Source organism: Microtus oregoni, unplaced genomic scaffold, assembly GCF_018167655.1.
Source record: "Microtus oregoni isolate MIOR12 unplaced genomic scaffold, Mior012 000027F_ref0000203, whole genome shotgun sequence".
NCBI classification, from domain to species: domain Eukaryota; kingdom Metazoa; phylum Chordata; class Mammalia; order Rodentia; family Cricetidae; genus Microtus; species Microtus oregoni.
The window spans coordinates 498177-517318 of NW_024543086.1; the positions used below are offsets into that span (position 1 = coordinate 498177).

General features: G+C 46.2%; 1 protein-coding gene and 3 non-coding genes across 4 annotated transcripts; all 4 read right to left on the reverse strand.

The window, feature by feature from the left end:
* Window positions 1–163: 163 nt before the first annotated feature.
* On the reverse strand, window positions 164–5164 carry Rack1 (receptor for activated C kinase 1). Its single transcript, XM_041676687.1, has 8 exons — window positions 4930–5164; window positions 3741–3912; window positions 3128–3275; window positions 2356–2451; window positions 1975–2085; window positions 1644–1784; window positions 423–533; window positions 164–271 (listed from the first exon to the last, which is right to left on the reverse strand). The coding sequence occupies exons 1-8, from the start codon at window positions 5036–5038 to the stop codon at window positions 206–208; spliced, it is 954 nt and encodes a 317-aa protein (XP_041532621.1). The 5' UTR covers window positions 5039–5164; the 3' UTR covers window positions 164–205.
* Window positions 2653–2720, reverse strand: LOC121464084. The gene has a single exon (XR_005976487.1). It is a non-coding gene; the product is annotated as a small nucleolar RNA SNORD95 (small nucleolar RNA).
* LOC121464082 lies at window positions 3435–3514 on the reverse strand. Its single transcript, XR_005976485.1, has one exon. It is a non-coding gene; the product is annotated as a small nucleolar RNA SNORD96 family (small nucleolar RNA).
* LOC121464085 lies at window positions 4585–4652 on the reverse strand. The gene has a single exon (XR_005976488.1). It is a non-coding gene; the product is annotated as a small nucleolar RNA SNORD95 (small nucleolar RNA).
* Window positions 5165–19142: the final 13978 nt, after the last annotated feature.

Consider the following 19142-nt stretch of genomic DNA (forward strand, 5'->3'; position numbering starts at 1 on the left):
AGAGCTGCTTAGAAGTCTCCCACAAAGCAGGTTGTCTGGTCCAAGATTCCCTGTCTTAATAAGGGAATGTAGCTTTCAATAAATATATGGGCACCCATACAGAATCAAGTCCATCTACAGGCAGACTACTTTCAAAGGGGAAAAAAAATGACTGAAACCAGTCTCAGAAAAGCCAGCTTTATTTCTAATACTCTGATAAGAACCTTTAGCGGGTACCAATAGTCACTTGCCACACTCGGACCAGGTTGTCTGTGTAACCAGCAAACAGAGTCTGTAAAAGAGAACAAGAATGTGTTTGGCATTCCCATAGGATATTCAGACATTTTAAAAGGTTACTATATCATCTTTCCCCAGATGAAAATACATATTCCACTGGTAGATACCTTCATTTGTGTTGATAATTAGTTTCATGAAGTTCTTACCTGACCATCAGCAGACCATGCCAGGGAGGTGCACTGGGGTGGCTCTGCCTTGCTGCTGGTGCTGATAACTTCTTGCTTCAGCTCATCTACAATGATCTTGCCTTCCAAGTCCTGAGAACAGACCAAAACTAGGTAAGGATATCCATGACATTACTAATTACATTACTAATTATGCCACGGATTTACATGGTCCTTGGTATGATTATCATCATGCTGTATTTCCTTTTATGGAGCTGGCAAGGTGGCACAAGTTAAATGCCTTGCTTTACAATTTTCTTATTTTCCAGAAACTTTGAAGTTGGCCCGGCTATGGACGGACCAGTTTTCTTGCACCCACATACACAATATGCATGCGCATTGACAGTAATGAATGAATATATTTTTCTTTTAAGGACGTGTGAAACATTAACCCAACTCCCAATATCTCAGGGCTGCTCAGTGTCTAAAGCCTATAATTTGAGTGCTTAGGAGGCCAAGGAAGGCCTGAGAAGATCTGATTGTACAAGTCGATTCCTCATAAGAGTACTTGCCAAGCATGTGCAAAGCTCCAGCTTAAATCCCCAATACCACCCCAGAGTAATGGCTACAGAATTTGAGGTTAGCTTGGGCTAGATACTATCCAAAATATAAAAATAAAGCTAACTAAAAAGGCACAAAAAACAGACGGGGCCCGAAACAGAAATTTTATGGTAGTGCGCACCTCTAAGGAGACAGAGGCAGCTATCTGTGAGCTCCACAAGGCCCGTCTAGTTCACACAGTAATCCCCAGTCTTTTAGCTGTCTAAGACTCCTTTAACAGAGATTACTAAATACTGACCGACAGAGCAAAGAAGGACTCTTCTACAAATGGTTCTAGGTATTGAATTTAGGGTTTTTGTACTACATCTAGTGCTCTACTGCCTGCTGCACACTACTGGTGGGACTATTTTTGGTTATCTTCATGGTGTGTCTATAACTGTTATCTGGTAGGTAGATGCCAGAATAGCCTGTCACAAGATAATTACTTTTTTTTGGCCCAAACAGCAAGTATTACATTCAACCAACTGCTACACATAGGCATTCCCTATGTATATTCCCTTAGGCAAAAGTCAACAAGCAAATTGTCAAGAAAAAAAAAATCCTAACCTTCAATCTACAGCAGCTTAACAATAGAATCTACCAAGAGAGCTTGGCTTATTTATAGAAGTGAAATCAATCTGCTTCACAACAGACCACACTTACCCAAATCTTGATACTGGGGCCAGTAGCAGCACATAGCCAGTAGCGGTTGGGGCTGAAACACAAGGCATTAATGATGTCCCCACCATCCAGTGTGTAAAGGTGCTTGCCTTCATTCAGATCCCACAGCATGGCTTGGCCATCCTGAACAGAGAGAAAAGATGAGTTAGGACAAATAAACCTAATGACTGAAGTATCTGTGTTCACACCCTCAAGCCTTTTCTCTAATGCAAAATACCCACACCAATTTACTCTTGAGGGAAAACTTCTTTGGTATACAGTCTAGCTAATTTTTAACTGATACATGTTATCAGATAAATGAGGCCCCAAATACCTTGCCTCCAGAAGCACAGAGAGATCCATCAGGAGAGACTGTCACTGTATTCAGGTAGCCAGTGTGGCCAATATGGTTGGTCTTCAGCTTGCAGTTAGCCAAATTCCATACCTAGGAAAAACAGGTCCATAGGTGACCAGGATTATGGTCTACCATCAACAGGAAAGGCACAACATCTTTAAAGGTATCTCTGAACAGGCTCTCATGCAAACCCACTTAATCCCAACACTTGAGTGGCTGAGAATGGAATATACGAAGATAAACCATTAAAGAGCCAAAGTCAAGGTAATCTGCAAACCATTCCAAACTGAAGCGCATTGCTAACTGAGAGGAATGGGGACAGTCTGGATTTCTAACAGCCATGCCCTTCTTGACACTCACCTTGACCAGCTTGTCCCATCCACAGGAGACGATGATAGGGTTGCTGCTATTCGGAGAGAAGCGGACACAAGACACCCATTCTGAATGACTCTCATCCTACAGAAGATGCATGAGTAAGGCAAGAGAAAGCAGTCTGACTACAGATAAGCAGCCAACAGCATTCTCACAGTCGTTCCCTCAGAACCCGAGCCTTTACTTCAGGACCAATACAACACAACACCCGTCAAGCCTGCCGACATGTAAGTCTCAGGATGCCCCAAGAGTCTACCCACTCCTCATGGAGCTCAGGGCCAGGCGCAGCTCAGAAACAGCCTCTGGATTTCAGCACTACAACTCAGATGGCATGTTGTGGTCATCACTGCTCCGCCTGGCATGTAACTCCTCTAAGTACTTAAATACACTGCAAGGAGGTAGGTTGAGAGACTTAAGACCACCCAACCTTTAGAAGTTACTGGACACATCTGGGTATTTGCTCATGTGCAAAGGCCTGTTCAATTAATGCCTTGGCTTGGAGTTCCATGTCGACTCTGGAAAAAAATTAATTTCAGAGTCCCTTGCCACTAATGAAGTGAGCATGCATAAAAAGCAATCAAAATTCCAGAACACGACACATCATTACATCTGCAGCCAGATGGTGGTGCACAGCTTTAATCTCAGCACCCAGAAGGCAGATCTGAGTTCTAGGCTAACCAGGACTACATAGTGATGATCTCAACAGCGACATCCCCCAGGGGGTGGGTGGGACCTAGGTGTATGACCTCTACCACTTTACCTGGACAGTGTACTTGCAGACCCCCAGAGTGTTCCATAATTTTATGGTCTTGTCTCGGGATCCAGAGACAATTTGCCGGTTGTCGGAAGAGAAGGCAACACTCAGTACATCCTTAGTATGGCCCACAAATCGTCTCGTGGTGGTGCCCCTAAGAGGGAGGAACCTGGTCACTTTCTGGACAGATTTTACCCATTTAGTCAGACCCCTTTCTTGGCTTCATCTTTGCTCCAGTAGGCTCCATCATTCCACACAGCTCACATCACATGTGGCTTATGTTCTATTAGCCTATGCCTGGTATGTGCCAGAGAACCCATTCAGAATTGCAGGACATGTCCTCATTCCCTTGTGGGGATTGGTTGACAATGTCTTCGTGTCATCACTAGGATCCTCTATTACACCTGCCAGATGCCCACCTCAAGATGAAAACACTTTTAAATTGCCTGCTGTACCCGGTAAAAAATGCTCAACTAGACCAGTCCAGCCCCCAGCAACTCCATCTGATCTCATCCTCCACAAAAGGACCAATTTCCAAGGGAAGACCACACCCTAGGGAATCTACCTCAATTTTGCCCAGCTTCCCCTCCCCCCGAAAGGTCCCAAAGCAGCTACTTGCGTTGTGAGATCCCAGAGGCGCAGTGTTCCATCCCAGGAGCCTGAGAGGGCAAACTGGCCATCAGAGGAGATAACAACATCACTAACAAAGTGTGAGTGACCTCGCAGAGCACGCTGTGGTATGCCATAGTTGGTCTCATCCCTGGTCAGCTTCCACATGATGATGGTCTTGTCTGAAAAGATTGGCAAAGAAATCCATGAGGCCCCACAGCCTTACTTATTACTTACATCTGGTGAGAACTTAAACTAAAGAGGGGCTTGTTATTCCAGAATATAAAAACGCACTGAGACTATGGGCACCACAACGTCCTGGGATTGAAACCTAAATTTAACCCCCCAAAATTACATAATTGTGCATTGAATGTTTTGCCTACACATATGTCTATGGCATTCTTACAAGAGGGTGTCAGCTCCCCCTTAACTAACCACAGACTGCAGTCACCATGGGGATTCTGGGAAACAAACCCTACCTAATCCCTTTTAAGAGTTAACTAGTCTTCTCTATTGCTCCAGTCCAAGGCTAACTCAGTAATTGAAGCACAATCACTAAGGTGTGGGATAAGCACAAACCTGTGCCTTTCAAGGGTTGAGATTGAAATGTGGTTGTGGTATAGCTACGGAGCAGACATGGTCCCAGCCGGGTAAGCCTTACATTATTAGAGAGAATGAACATAAATTTGGGTGGGTAGGGAGATGTGGGAGGGCAAAACATGATGAAAAAAAAAATCGTGTGTGTGGGGGGAAGCGTTAAAAGGGAAGAAAACCTAGGGAAGGACAAGACTGGAGGCCTGGGGAACAAGGCAGCTCCAGTTCTCACTGCTCACAGGATCAGGGCCAAGCGGCGGCGGCTCAGAAACAGCCTCTGGATTTCAGCAAAGTAACTCAGATGGCATGTTGGGGTCATCATTGCTCCGCCGGGCTTGTACCCCTTTAACTAGTTAACATATCTCCAGAAGACAAGCGAGAGACTTCAAGTCACCAATTCTTCGGAGAGTTACGTGACACGTCTCGGTTTCCGTACATGTGCAGTGGTCGCCCTGGGGCACAGGTTCGGGTCCGCACGCCCCAACTCATACCTGCGTGGGGAGTGGACCAAGCCAGCCCATCCACCCGCCCGCGCGCCCCTTGCAAAGCCAGGCGACACGCAGTCCCCTGGACTCCCAGCGTTCTGCCCGGCAAGCAGCTCGTACCTCGAGACGCAGACAGGATCATGTCCGGGAACTGCGGGGTGGTGGCGATCTGGGTTACCCAGCCATTATGGCCTTTGAGGGTCCCACGAAGGGTCATCTGCTCGGTCATGACTGCTGCTGATGCGAGTGTCGCCGGAGCGACAAGGATGGCACTGGATAGCAAAGGGAGCCAGGCACCACAGCGGCAGCCACCGCGACCCCGCGGAGGAAAAGAAAGAGCGGCCTCCGCCGGAACCGGAAATACCCGGAGAGCAAGGCGGGGATTCCCATGATTCACTGCTGCCCATAGATGGCGGCACCGGGTGGTGGGAGGGGCTGGGTGAGGTAAGTTGCAGAATCGCCGTTTCCTCTGCTACGGAACATAATTTGGCAGCACTGTACGGATGCATTTGGAAGTCAGATGTACCAGGTTGCTAGAAAGACTCCTCGGCAGGTTAGAGCATGATGTGGGAGCAGAAGAAGTGAGGCGACCGGCTGACTGCCACAGTGCAGCGGCTTCTCTCCTCCCTTACGTGGCAGAGACGGAGCTCCGCCCTTTCCGCTTGGTAATCGGTTCCGCGGTTGTCGACACAGACTTAAGCGATGATTTAAGGATGTTAAAGCTGCGACTGAAGGCGTGTGCCACTAAATCTGGCCTTTTTTTCTTTAAGGCACAGTTTCATGTAGTAAAAGCCAAGGGTGATTCTGATCCTGCTTCTGTCGCTCACTTCCTGGAATTATAGGCTTGAGTCGCCTGGCTAGGTTAGACAGGACGTACTGGCTTCAGGTTTCTGAGAATTTTTGTTGAAATCCCTTTCTGTAGTTCTGACTACTCCACAGAAAAGCCTGCCAGTTTGCCCTGAAAGTGTTCCTGGATAGGGAAGCAGAGGAACACTGATAACCTGCTAACTTGATGACCTTCCTCTCAACACTCGTTTAATATGTAGTGTCCCCCTAATGTCATAGATCTCTCCTTAAACTTACGGTTTTGTGTTTAAAATATTATTTGTGTGTGAGTGCGCTTGCAGCAATGCACAGGTGCAAGTCAGGAGTTTTCTCTCATGCCATGTGGCCTTGGCTGCAGGTGACTCTTGGTCAGTTCAAATATTTTTAAAAATGAGCACCGATCAGGGTGGTAACAACCACTAATAATCTATGTGAACTGAAGGACACATTTATTTATTTCAGTGCTGTTGCGTGAACGCCAATATGCTAAGGAAGAGCCTTATGGAGTTACATCTTCCTCTGTCCCCCCCCAAGAACCTGGTTTAGTTTTTCTTTGCTTTTGAGACAGTGTCACATTTTGTAAACATGGCTGGCCTGGAACTCAGAGAACCATCTGCCCCTGGGAATGCTGGGATCAAAGGCTTTTGCTCACCATGTTCAACCTTGTTTACTTTTGTTTTTGATTTTCGAGACAGGGTTTCTCTGTAGCCTTTTGGTTCCTGTCCTGAACTAGCTCTTCTAGACTAGGCTGGCCTCGAACTCACAGAGAGCTGCCTGCCTCTGCCTCCCGAGTGCTGGGATTAAAGGCGTGCGCCACCACCGCTGGGGGCCCTTGTTTACTTTTTGATACAGGATCTACATAGCTCAAATTAAGATCCCCGCTCCTCAGCCTTCCAAGTAACTGGGATTATAGACCTAAAACTCTAGACCCTAGATATAGGTATTTGCTTTTCTATTTGTAAAATACATTGAGTTTAGTTTCTTATCTGTGAAATGAGATTGAAATTAGCACTTACATGATATGATAGTGTGGAGAATAAAGGAGACTTACACATAGTGTCAGAGGCCTGTAATCAAAGCACTCAGGAGGCAGAGGCAGGAGGATTACTGTAAATTCAAGGCCAGCCTAGTCTACACAGCAAGTTCCAGACTGGCTAGGGTCATAATAAAACCTCATATAGTGATGAGGCAAGCGGACCGCGTCCCGCCGTCTGGCTAGCTTTACCTGAAATAATACAGAAACTGTATTCATTTAAAACACTACCTGGCCCATTATCTCTAGCCTCTTCTTGGCTAACTCTCACATCTTAACCCATTTCTAATAAAAGGGTGGTGTATTCTTGAGCTGGAGCTACAGGTACTTGTGAGCACTGAACATTTTTCTTTTAAACCTTTTTTTTAAAGGGGGACCTGTAGGGCCCGGGTCTGCCCCTGCTCCTGGGATTCATTTTTTTTCCTGTCTGTGTGTATGTCTGCAGGCCAGAAGAGGGCACCAGATCTCATTACAGATGGTTGTGAGCCACCATGTGGTTGCTGGGACTCGAACTCCGGTCCTTTGGAAGAGCAGGCAATGCTCTTAACCTCTGAGCCATCTCTCCAGCCCCCTTTAAACATTTTTGAACTGAATATTTTTTCCTTGCTACATGCATGTCTGTGTACCTCATGTCTGCCTGGTGCTCGCAGAAACCAGAAGAAGTCATACAGTCCCTTGAAACTGGAGTTACAGATGATTGTAAGCCACATGTGGGTACTGGGAATTGAACCCTAGTCCTCTGGAAGAGCAACTAGTGCGCTTTAACTGCTGAGCTGTTTCCAGCCCACCAAAAATATCTTTGTAATAAAATGTTTCCCCAAATAAAAATTCCTTAGTTGCTCTTACTTTACAATGTTTCCGCAAGAACCTGGAGTCCTGTGAGCTCAGAAAGTTGAGCCCTGGGTATGTAGTATAAATCAATCAGTCAATCAATCAAGGCAATGGCAGGCGTTGGAGCTCAGCCGGAGAAATTTTGAGTAGCGTATACAAAGCCTGTCTTCACTCCCCAGCACTAGAAAGTAGGAAACAAATTAGACTTTTTCCTGAAATTCCATTTGAAGGAACTCAGCATTTAAGAAATACCTGAGGGGGCTCCAGAGGGAGCTGGGGACTGGGGAGCATGTACAGGGCCTGATCCACACTGTATGGCTTAACTCCGAGGACGTCTGATGGCTCTGATCTCCAAGAACACCTGCACTAGTGCACATACCCCCACAAAGACACAGGCATACGCATAATTAGGATTATATTGCTATGTAGTTCTGTCCTAGAACAAACTGAGCCAACCAAGCTGCAGTTGGACTGACAGATCTGTCTGCTTCTACCTCTTGCGTGCTGGGATTAAGGACATCCACCAACATTCCCAGTAAATATCTTTAAAACAAACAAACAAAGAAGTCTAGGATGTACCTCACTTGGTAGAGTACTTGTCTAGTGGGCTTGAAGCCCTGGCCTGATATCTAGCACCATGAGCTGGGCATGGTGGCACATCACATGCCCCTGCCATTCCAGTGCTTAGAGTGGGTGGGGGTATGAGGATAAGAACAGCCACGTGGAAGAAGGCAGGCATGTCAGAGTCCTCTGTGCCCAGCTGAAGTCAAGAACAGTATTCAGAGGCATGGTCTGGAGCGTGGACTCTGGATCAGCTCAGCAGAAGCTGCCTTTTTCTAGGAAAGAGGTGCTACTTCCTCATGGCTAGAGAAAGGTCCTCCTGGGGGCAAGAGGGGTTACTGCAGAGAGGTGTTTGAGCCAGGGGCTAACACCAGGCCAGGGCTGGTATGGTTCTCCCAGGAAATGACTGGTGCCATGGCCTGCCAAACTAGAGTTAAGATAAATGAGGGTCTGTGCACCGTCGGGCCTCTCTGTTTTTTAAGGGAGACAGTCGTGCACAGGGCAGGCGCCCAGCCTCTGCCATCCCACCCTTCATGGGACATGGGCTTACCTCTAGGTCAGGGTTTGTTCTCTAGCTCCAAGTTGGCTAGTTCTGCCATCACCACAGTTGCTAAGTGGGCCATCCACTGCCACAGGGAGCCACCAGCAAGGGCAGACAGGGAAAGCTACTGCAATTTGAAAGCCTACAAATTTTGCACGTGCTTGCTGCTTGTGGGGAAGGAGGTGTGAAACGGTAAGGAGTGACCCCTTGGGAAGCATGCCTCTGCAGAGCCAGTAGGTCTGGACCTCTGCCGGGCATCACTCCTGTGTTACGAACACGGTGGCTCGCCTCTCCCATCTCCTTAGCTGACTTTTTAAAAAAAAACAGTAAATGAGGGCTTATAGTTAAATATCCTTGAATCTCAGAAGACTGCTATTGTGTATGAGTATGTGGTGTATGCTCACTTGTGTGGGTGACTGTCGGAGCCTGCTCCAACAAAGTCGTCTGGGGGTATCTGGGCAGGGACACGGGGATTAAGGGAATGACAGACTGAAAAAAACTGGGACGAAAACCATAGGATAGATTCAGGGGACTGCCAGCTTACTCTGCACAGCCCCGAGTTTATTTCAGAGCCTGCTTGTATACAAAAGCAGAACAAAGCACAGCATAGACGGGCAGTCAGTATCTAACCACAAGACCATCTTGTCCTTGAGTGAGCAGTTTCAAATTCTATCTCAATGTTCCCAAGGGTTAGCATCAGCAGTATTTTTTAAATTTTTTATTTATTTATTTATTAAAGATTTCTGCCTCCTCCCCGCCACCGCCTCCCATTTCCCTCCCCCTCCCCCGATCAAGTGTCCCTCCCTCATCAGCTCAAAGAGCAATCAGGGTTCCCTGACGTGTGTGAAATCCAAGGACCACCCACCTCCATCCAGGTCTAGTAAGGTGAGCATCCAAACTGCCTAGGCTCCCCCAAAGCCAATACGATCAGCAGTATTTTTTTCTGCTAGATAGTGTTTTTTTTTTTTTTTTTTTTTTTTTGTGGGCAAAATGCTCTTTCCCATGGGCTTAATCAGAACTTTCTCACGGCCCTGAAAGATGCTGACAGAGTGGGCCAGTTTGAACTCAAATGACTTTTAAGTCAGAATTGACTGCAGATGGAAACTGAGTTACATGTGGGGTTACCAAAGGTGTTCTGTCACTCTCAACCTTATTCCCTTGAGACAAGATCCCTCTCTGAACCTAGAACGGCAACCAACAAGACCCTGGGATTCTCTTTCTTCTCCCCTCAGCACTGGGGTTACAGGCAGGTATAGTCTTGATCTCTCCCGATGCAATAACTTCATTTGACAGCAGTCTATTGAGCAGACCCTGAAGTGGGTGGAGGTCTGTGTCGGGGAAAGAGATGAGCTGGGACAGATGTGTTCCTGAGAGGTTTCTCAGGGTCTGGAGAATGCCTTGGTTGGGAAGGTGCTAGCGGTTAAGGATCTTGTGAGCAGAAATTCAGAACAGTGATGTATGTAAGGAAGAATTGTATCATAAAGTGTCCCCACACACGGATGACCTCCACTTGGGACCTTGTTCGAGATACACATTCTTGGGGCCTGTAACCAGTCAAGTTGCTGTGCAAGGCTCAGAACTTCCCTAATGCTGCACACCTGACTCCCTAAAACCTAATATGTTCCGTAGACCTGTATCATTTCCTCTAGCAGCGCCTTGCGAAGAGATAGCCTGTTTTCTGGGCTAGGTGTCAGAGACCCTGGCAGGAACTTGGCCACCTCTTCCACCTTCAAAATCTGGCAGGTCTGTGGTTTTATTGCTCTATGGGGAGTATGAGCTCTGACTATCCCCACACAAGGTCACAAAGCCGGCACACACACACCTGTGCTCATCCTTATTGCACAGATCTGGTAGTACCTATGTGTTCCTGGGAATACTCACACCAGGTAGATATAAATGGATTTTTCTTTGGGCCACCAGCTCACAAATAACGGCATGGAGACTTATTATTAATTACGAAAGCTCACCTTAGCTTAGGTTTGTTCCTAAGTAGTTCTTTTAAGTTAGCCCATATTTTTTAATCTACGTTCAGTTGCGTAGCAGCTCGATAGCTCATCTCTCCATCCTGCCCATCCTGCTTTTTCTGTGCTGGCTGGCAAGTCCACCTTTCTTCTTCCCAGTTGTCCCCTCTGTCCCGAAAGTCCCACCTAACCCCTTCTTGCCTAGCTATTGGCTATTCAGTTCTTTATTAAACCAATCAGAAGGTGCCTTGGCAAAAACACATCTACATAGCGTACATAAATATCTACAAGTAGAGGCTAAGACAAGACATCTGGACTGCCAGGGCTGTGTGAGCTAAACATTTATAACTTGGAGACAAAATTGAACCTCTTTATCAGCACACACCTTTAGGTGTCATTTAATTGTCCTGATGAACAAAGATAAGTAAGAAAGTGTCTCTGCTGGGCAGGATTTGAGCTTTGATCTGAGACAGACCATGGGTATTTTTGCATCCCAAGAAGGCTGTCACAGCCACCTGGGACACTTTCTCCACTACATCTAAATGTTTGGAATTCATAGTCTTGCCTCTGTGTAAGTTACTTGTGTTATACTAGAGACATATGTATTACCACATCTTCATCTTTTTCTGTGGTGCTGGGGCCCAAACCTAGGCACGGATTATTATTTTTTTATTAAAAAAATAACTTTTGCCAGGCGCTGGTGGTGCATGCCTTTAATCCCAGCATTCAGGAGGCAGAGGCAGGCGGATCTTTGTAAGTTTGATGCCAGCCTGGTCTACAGAGCGAGTTCCAGGACAAGCTCCAAAGCTACAGAGAAACCCTGTCTTCTCAAACCCCACTTCTCCCCCCCCCCAAAAAAAAGCTAAATAAATAAATTAATTAATTAAACCTTTAGAGCAACTCAAGATTCTTCTGTAATTGTGGATGATTCATTTTATAGTTTGAACATTAAAATATTCTGAAGTAGTCTTTAGGAAGACTCAGAGGGTGAAGCATTCATCAGGAAGTAGACGTTCTAAGAAGGGTCCCACAGGTAGAAAAAGCACAACCATGCAAGCATTGTCAAAACCAAACACCGCCACAAAATCGACTCTAGAGTTCGGTGCTGCCACCTAGTGTCCACTCTGGTTCACACTTTAGCTCTGTAAATTAAGCACAAAATTTTCTGTCTGTCTCTCGTGTGTGTGTGTGTGTGTGTGTGTGTACACGCGTGCGCGTGTGTTCAAATGACAACGTGCAAGAGTCGACTCTACTTCTTTCATCATGTTGGAGGTACCTGGGGATCAGACTCAGGTCTCAGTCTTGACAGCAAGCACCATCACCCACTGAGCTCTGTTCTCAGACCTCGTTTAATTTTTAGTTTAGTATGACTAGGACATTGTAGAAGGAAAATTGGTTTCCTCAAATTGTCTGAAGCCTCAACTTAAGTGCTATGGCATGTATATTCTGCTGCATTGATTTTTTTTTTTTTGGTTTTTGTGAGACAGGGTTTCCCTGTGTAACAGTCCTAGCTGTCCTGGAACTAGCTTTTGTAGACGAGGCTGGCCTCCTGAGTGCTGGGATTAAAGGTGTGCGCCACCACTGCCTGGCGCCATTGATGATTGTAATGAGATATTTTCATTATTTTTTGATGTGGGATCTCACTTTGTATTTTTGGCTTGCCTGGAACCCACAGGGACCTATCTCCCTGTACTTACCCAGTGTGGGATTAAAGGTGTGTGACACGGCCCAGCAGAGTAGGTGCAGAGTTTTAAAATGATTCTCAACCTTAGCCTTTTTTTTGGTCATCTTTTGTAGTTTTATATTTTTTGAGAGTTTCAAACATGCATGCAATGTATTTTGATCAAGTCCACTTCCCATCCCTCCCTCCCGATAGATTTCATGTAATGTGTAAATTATCTTTTAAAACCATCGAGTAGAACTGGAGAGATGGCTGAGTTTAAGAGCACCGGCTGCTCTTCCAGAGAGGTCTTGAGTTCAATACCCAGCAACCACACAGTGGCTCACAACCATCCATAATGAGATCTGGTGCCCTCTTCTGGTGTGTACATGTTAGCAGAACATTGTATGCATAATACATACGTTTTAAAAAATATTTAAAAAATTGAGTGAGGGGGCTGGAGAGATGGCAGTTGAGAGCCTTGACTGCTCTTCTGTAGGACCTGAGTTTGATTCCCAGCACCCACATGCCAGTTCACAACGATCCTCCAGCTCTATGGCAGCTGATGTTTCTGATTTCTGTGAGCATCTGGCACTCAAGTGGCGCAAAGATGCCCACACAGGTGAGCACCCCATACATAAACACTTAGCCCACTTAGTGTTGCCAGTATGTGCACGAGTGTAGGATCATCCACTGGAGCCTCGCAAGGGCTGCATCCCCAAAGAAAACTGCAGGGGTCCCTCTCCTCGCAGCCAGCTGCAGATTGCCTTTAGCCAAGGGGGGAGCTTCCTGACCTCCTCCAGGCTGGGATTTCATCTGGCTTGATCTTGTGGAGAGCCCACATGTGTTCATGTGTAAAATGGCCTTGTTGGATCCAGAAACCGTGTTGCTGTAGCCATCCATTGCCTCTGGCTCCTCTAATCCTTTTGTCTCCTCTTCCATGATAATCCTTGGGCCTTGGAGGAGGGGGGTGTGATGTACATGTCCCATTCAGTGCTCAGCCTGCAAATTGACTAGTTTTGGGTCTCTGTTGTTAATAACTATCTACGGCAAAAAGCAGCTTCTCTGATGGGGACTGAGTAATGCTCTCATCTCTAGGGATAACATAGGAATCATCTCAATCCTATGTCCGTTTGTCAGAGCAACAGTCGTAGGCTTTCTCCTGGGGACCATGTCCTTCCTAACCAAGGGTCCTTGACACCACTAGTGGAGCCAGGCATGGATTCTGTCTCGTGGAGCAGGCCTTAAATTCAATCAGACGTGGTGACTCCCACAACATTGCGGCCACCGCTGCACCAGTGAGTCATAACCAGACAGATTTTGTGTCTCCGTCGTAGTTCACAGCAGCCACAGCTGGGGAGGCTGATGCTTGCTTTCCTAGGGATTTCGTGTGAGCCTCTTAGGAAAGCTATGGGGCAGTTGCTGGTATTCTATTTACTTTTTAAAAAATGAGATGTAGGCAGTTATGTGACATCCCCGAGGCCATTCGCTTAGTAAATCATGAAGGTTTTTATGCAGGCCCGCTTCGCTCCATAGTCTCTGCTCTCAGACCCATGTACCCTGGTTTTGTACTTTTTAGTTAAAATATTGGAACCTAGATATGCATGACAACAGTACAGGTTTAATTAGATAGTTAGGTAGTCTGATGACACTTGGGTGGTAGTTTATGTGTCTTTTCTTTTTCTTTTTTTCTGAGACAGGGTCTCACTTTGTAGCCCTGGCTGGCCTGGAACTTACTATGTGGTCAGGCTGGCCGAATACTCGGATAGCTAACTGCCTGCCTTTGCCTCCTGACTTTAGAGATTAAAGGTGTAAAGATGACTCAGTTTTGTAATTAGTTAAACCTATGAAAAAGTTACACATTTTTACAGATATCCTATATAAAATACCATTTTTTTAAAAAAAGAATTAATTTGCGGCTGGGTGGGCAGAAGCAGGCAGATCTATGTGAGTTCAAGGCCAACCTGGTTTACAGAATGAGTTCTAGGACAGGCTCCAAAACTACAGAGAAACCCTGTCTGGGAAAAAAAAAAAAGAAAGAAAAGTATTCATTTCTGAACCAGGCGGTTGTGGCACACGCCTTTAATCCCAGCATTTGGGAGGTAGAGGGAGGCGGATCTGTGTGAGATAGGGGTCAGCCTGATCTACAAGAGCTAGTTCCAGGACAGGTTCCAAAGCTACAGAGCAACCTGGACTCGAAAAAAAAGTCTTCATTTCTGAGTTCAATGTTATTTATTTTCCTTTATGTGTCTGTATGTGTACATACACTATGGAGATCAGAAGACTCAGAAGAAAACATTGAATCCTCCGGAACTGGAGTTAGGGGCAGTTGAGAGGGGCTCTGTGGGTGCTGGGAATCAAACCAGAGTCCTCTGCAAGAGCTATAAATTCTTTTAACCCCTGAGCCATCTTTCCAGCCCCAATTTCATTGTTTTTAAGTGTGTGTGTGTGTGAAATTGTTTCTAGCCAGTCACTGAGTGCTTGTAATATTAGGATCCAAAGCCGGGCGATGGTGGCGCACGCCTTTAATCCCAGCACTCGGGAGGCAGAGGCAGGCAGATCTCTGTGAGTTCGAGACCAGCCTGGTCTACAGAGCTAGTTCCAGGACAGGCTCCAAAGCCACAGAGAAACCCTGTCTCGAAAGACCAAAAACAACAACAAAAAAATAATATTAGGATCCAGTCAGAACAGGATTGCTCCGCTCATCAGGCTCGGGACCTATGGAGAGCAGCCTTTTCTTCTAATTCTCTTGTTCTCTCCCTTCTGGGTTTGCCTTAGGGGAGGCCGGTGTCTGAAAAGCCTCTGTTACCTTAGTGGAGGCTGATTTCTGGCCTCAGAGAGGCTCATGGCCACTCCCGTGTGAAGCTGGAGGAAAGACCCTGTCTTGTGCCTGAGGTATCGTCTATCATGACTAAAAGCAACATAGGGAGGAAAAGGTTTATTTCAGCTTGCAAGTCTTGGTTCATACTCCATGACCAAGGGAAAATTCCTCACCTGCTCGCCTGCACACAGATCTTATGGGGGCACTTTCTCAACGGATGTGCCCTCTTTCCAGGTGACTCTAGCTCGCGTCCAGTTGACAGAAAACTAGTCAGCACAGGCTCTCAAGATGATGCCTGCCGAAGCCAGGAGATGTGTCCAGCGGTGTTGCAGCCGGACTGCTGTCCACACTCTCTGATAGGGGCTCTGACTCCACAATGCTGGTCTGCTCTTCACTTTCTTAACCTCAAAGACAATTTTTTTTTTGATTTGTCATTGAGTTCCTGAAAGTGTACTTAACTGCCCGTTTAATTTTTTAAAAAGTACTTATTTTTAAAATGCACAAGTATGGGCGTTTTGCCTGCATGTGTGTCTGCACCCTGTGTGGAGAGGGCATTGGATCCTCTGGAACCGGAAGAAATGATTTGTGAGTCTTCTTGTGGGTGCTGGGGATTGAACCCAGATCCTCTGGAAGAACAAATGGTGCTCTTAAACGCTGAGCCTTCACTCCAGTCCATACACACAAACATACACACACACACACATATTACATATACATATATATTTGATTTTTCTTTTTTTTTCTTTTTGTTTTTTTGAGACAGGGTTTCTCTGTAGCTTTGGTGCTTGTCCTGGAACTAGCTCTTGTAGACCAGGCTGGCCTCGAACTCACAGAGATTCCTCCTGAATGCTGGGATTAAAGGCGTGCGCCACCACCACCCGACTTATATTTGTTTTTTTCAAAACAGCTTTGTGTGTGGTGTGTGTGTGTGTGTGTGTGTGTGTGTGTGTGGTTGTTTCTAGCCAACTATCCTGAAACTCACGCTGTAGACCGGGCTGGCCTTGAACCCAGAGATCCACCGCCTCTGCCTTCCCAGTGCTGGCATTAAATGAGTGCACCATCATGCCTGGCTCCAGTCCCCAATTTTAATTTATTTCTCTATTGTGTGTGTGTGGACCATGGAGTGTGTGTGCAGGTCAGAGGAAGAGTCAGTTCTCTTCTTTACTATTTGAGTCTCAGGCTAGGACTCTGCTTGGCAGGCTTGTGGCAAGGCAAGGTGAAAACCGGCTGGGCCATCTCACCAGTCCCAGACGCAAGTTTATATAATTGTTTGAAAGGCTTTGCTCACTGTCTGTGATGGGCATATGCGTAGGCCTGTGCAGCTGGAACCAGACGTCGGCTGGAATAAGAACAGCAGCCCTAGTTAGGTTCACCGTCTTGAGTAGCTTTTGGCGGGATGGTCAACTTTCCTAGTTTTGTCCTGCAGGTGGCAGAGTTGGGACAAGAATCAAATAGAACACCAGGACAAAATTATTTGTCCCAATTTCCTTATCCCTTGGGATCAGGGGACGTGGTAGAGAAAGTGGGGGAGCTTTGTGGTGGTTCACTGTAAGGTTTTAAGGCACTTAACAACTCTTGTTTTTTCTTTATTATTGCCATGGGCGATTGGGTGAGGGATGGTATCTTCCTTTACTTTCTTTGGCAGTGACTTGAAATTATAGGCGTTTTTAGGTACAGTAATTTCAGACTACAGAAATGCTTTAATTTTGAAAGTTCTCTTCTGGTTAAAGAAATTGCATGTTCATATTTTCTACTAAGAGGAGTTTGCTTTTCTGCAGTTTGAATATCTTTAGGATCAATTCATTTTTTTAAGGCAACAATCAATTATGGAGAAAGGATGTGAATCAACCTCAGCCTTGCATTTTATTAATGTGTGTGTGTGTGTGAAATAGTGCACATATGGAGGTCAGAGAACAACCTTCAGTAGTTAGTTCTCACCTACAACCTTGTGGGTCCTAGGGTTAAAACTTAGGTCATCATCAGTCTTGGTGGCAAATACCTTTATCCATTGAGGTATCTCACAGGCCAGGCCTTGCATTCTGATTATACACACACACACACACACACACACACACAACTACACACACACATATCTGCATGTATGTCTGTGCTTCTAAGTTCTAATGCCCTCAGAGGCCAGAGGCATTGGAGTCCCTAGAGCTGGAGTTATTAAACTCAGATCCTCTGGAAGAGCTGTGAACTACTGAGCATCTCCCCAACTCCACCAGCTCCACCAGTAGGTGGTGCTCACTTATTTATTTCTTTCTTTTTTCTTTTTTCTTTTTTTTTTTTTTGGTTGCCGAGACAGGGTTTCTCTGTAGCTTTGGAGCCTGTCCTGGAACTCCCTTTGTAGACCAGGTTGGCCTCGAACTCACAGAGATCCGCCTGCTTCTGCCTCCCGAGTGCTGGGATTAAAGGCGTGCACCACCACTGCCCGGCTTCACTTATTTCTTATTCATATCAAATAGTATTCAATTCTGCTGGCCCTCTTTGATACTCCTTTTCATTGATAAGAATCATTCTACAGCCCTAGTCAAATGTACATCACACTTTTGTATAGAAAGGAAGAATCTGGGGGTTGGAGAGATGGTCCAGCAGTTATGAGCACTGGCTGCTCTTCCATAGATCCCAGGAACCACATGGTGGCCCACAACCATCTGTAATGAGATCTGGTGCCCTCTTCTGGCCCACACCCGTACATGCAGACAGAGCACTATATACATAATCTTTAAAGGAAAAATCTGGTTCCTTACTTGTTAATGTTGACTTCTGGGCCCACTGCTGTTGTGATCCGCTAGGCCTTCTGACAGGCTAGTTCTGTTCAAGCAAGCACTTCCAGGTAATGACGAGGGGCAGCACCCCACTCTGGGAACATTCTGGTGAGGAATGCAATTATGGTGCCATGTTTGAAGATGGATTAATAGCCACTGCTTACTGGGACCTCATTATTTGCTGAGCTCCGCGCTAGTGTTTTATTAAGATGTGATTCTTCACGCCGTGAGGCAGATGCATTGTTTTACCACTTTATACGGGGAGAGAGTGAAGCACACAGGATTCAAGTGATTGCCACAGAGTCACGCAGCATGTAAATATTGCCACTGTGATTTAAATTAGGTTTCCATAGTGGCTGGGTCTGCATTCCTAACAAATGCACAGGTGGGTTTGGGGACTTTTCCCAGCTAATGTGGAAAGGCCTGAGGACTCAGTGGACTAAGCCAAGCTTCAGGGTAGGTTCCTCCTGGGGCCTGAGCTACATTGCAGCATGAAGTCACAGAGATAGCACTGGAGAAGGGAAAGGCAGCGTTTATTCCCGGTCTTGTGTATTCTTTTGCTTTTTGTTTTTGAGACAAGGTTTCTCTGTAGCTTTGGAGCCTGTCCTGGAACTAGCTCTTGTAGACTAGGCTGGCCTCGAACTCACAGAGATCCGCTTGCCTCTGCCCCCCCAAATGCTGGAATTAAAGGCGTGCGCCCCCACCACCCGGCATATCTATTATTCTTTAATGCAGTCTTCAAATACTTCAGATTTCTTTCTCTCATTTTCAGAGTCAGGATAGACTTAAACTTGTTGCTGAGTGGATTACATTGAGGAATCACACTAGAAAGCTCAGTGATGATTGGCTGGTGAGCATGAAAGACTTGGATAAATCCAGACCCCCCCCCCCCCCAGCGGGGAAAAAAATAGAGCCAAAAATCTAAGCAGGGAGGGAAAAATCAGAAATCTAGGATTAGCTGGTTCAGTTTCAGGAACTAGCTGAAGATAAAGTTAGATTGTAATCTTGAGAAACAGGAAGTTGCCCCCTTGTGATTATCATTGGTATTTTTGGAATTTTCTATGATGCCCTCCCTACCCCTTTGGATTACTGGGCTGTGGTTTCTTCCCTTAAACACCCCTTCTCCCAGTTACTCGGGGTCAAACTCCTCCCCTGCGTGGGTTACGAGTCTCGGCCCCAGTGCACTGGTTCCTGTCTTGTCCTTGTCGTATAAACCTCGTGTGATTGCAGCAAGGACGGTCTCTTGTGAGTTACTGGGGGGGTCGTGTTATTCCGAGACTTGCTTGAGAGTCTCCCCACACCGGGGGTCTTTCAAACATGCCTAAATCA

Coding starts and splice junctions, on each gene's coding strand:
- Rack1 (XM_041676687.1), bottom strand. CDS start 5,038: ATGACCGAGCAGATGACCCTTCGTGGGACCCTCAAAGGCCATAATGGC. Junction 2,086..2,355: donor GATGGGACAAGCTGGTCAAG/GTGAGTGTCAAG, acceptor TGTTTTTCCTAG/GTATGGAATTTGGCTAACTG. Junction 1,785..1,974: donor TCTGTGCTTCTGGAGGCAAG/GTATTTGGGGCC, acceptor CTCTCTGTTCAG/GATGGCCAAGCCATGCTGTG.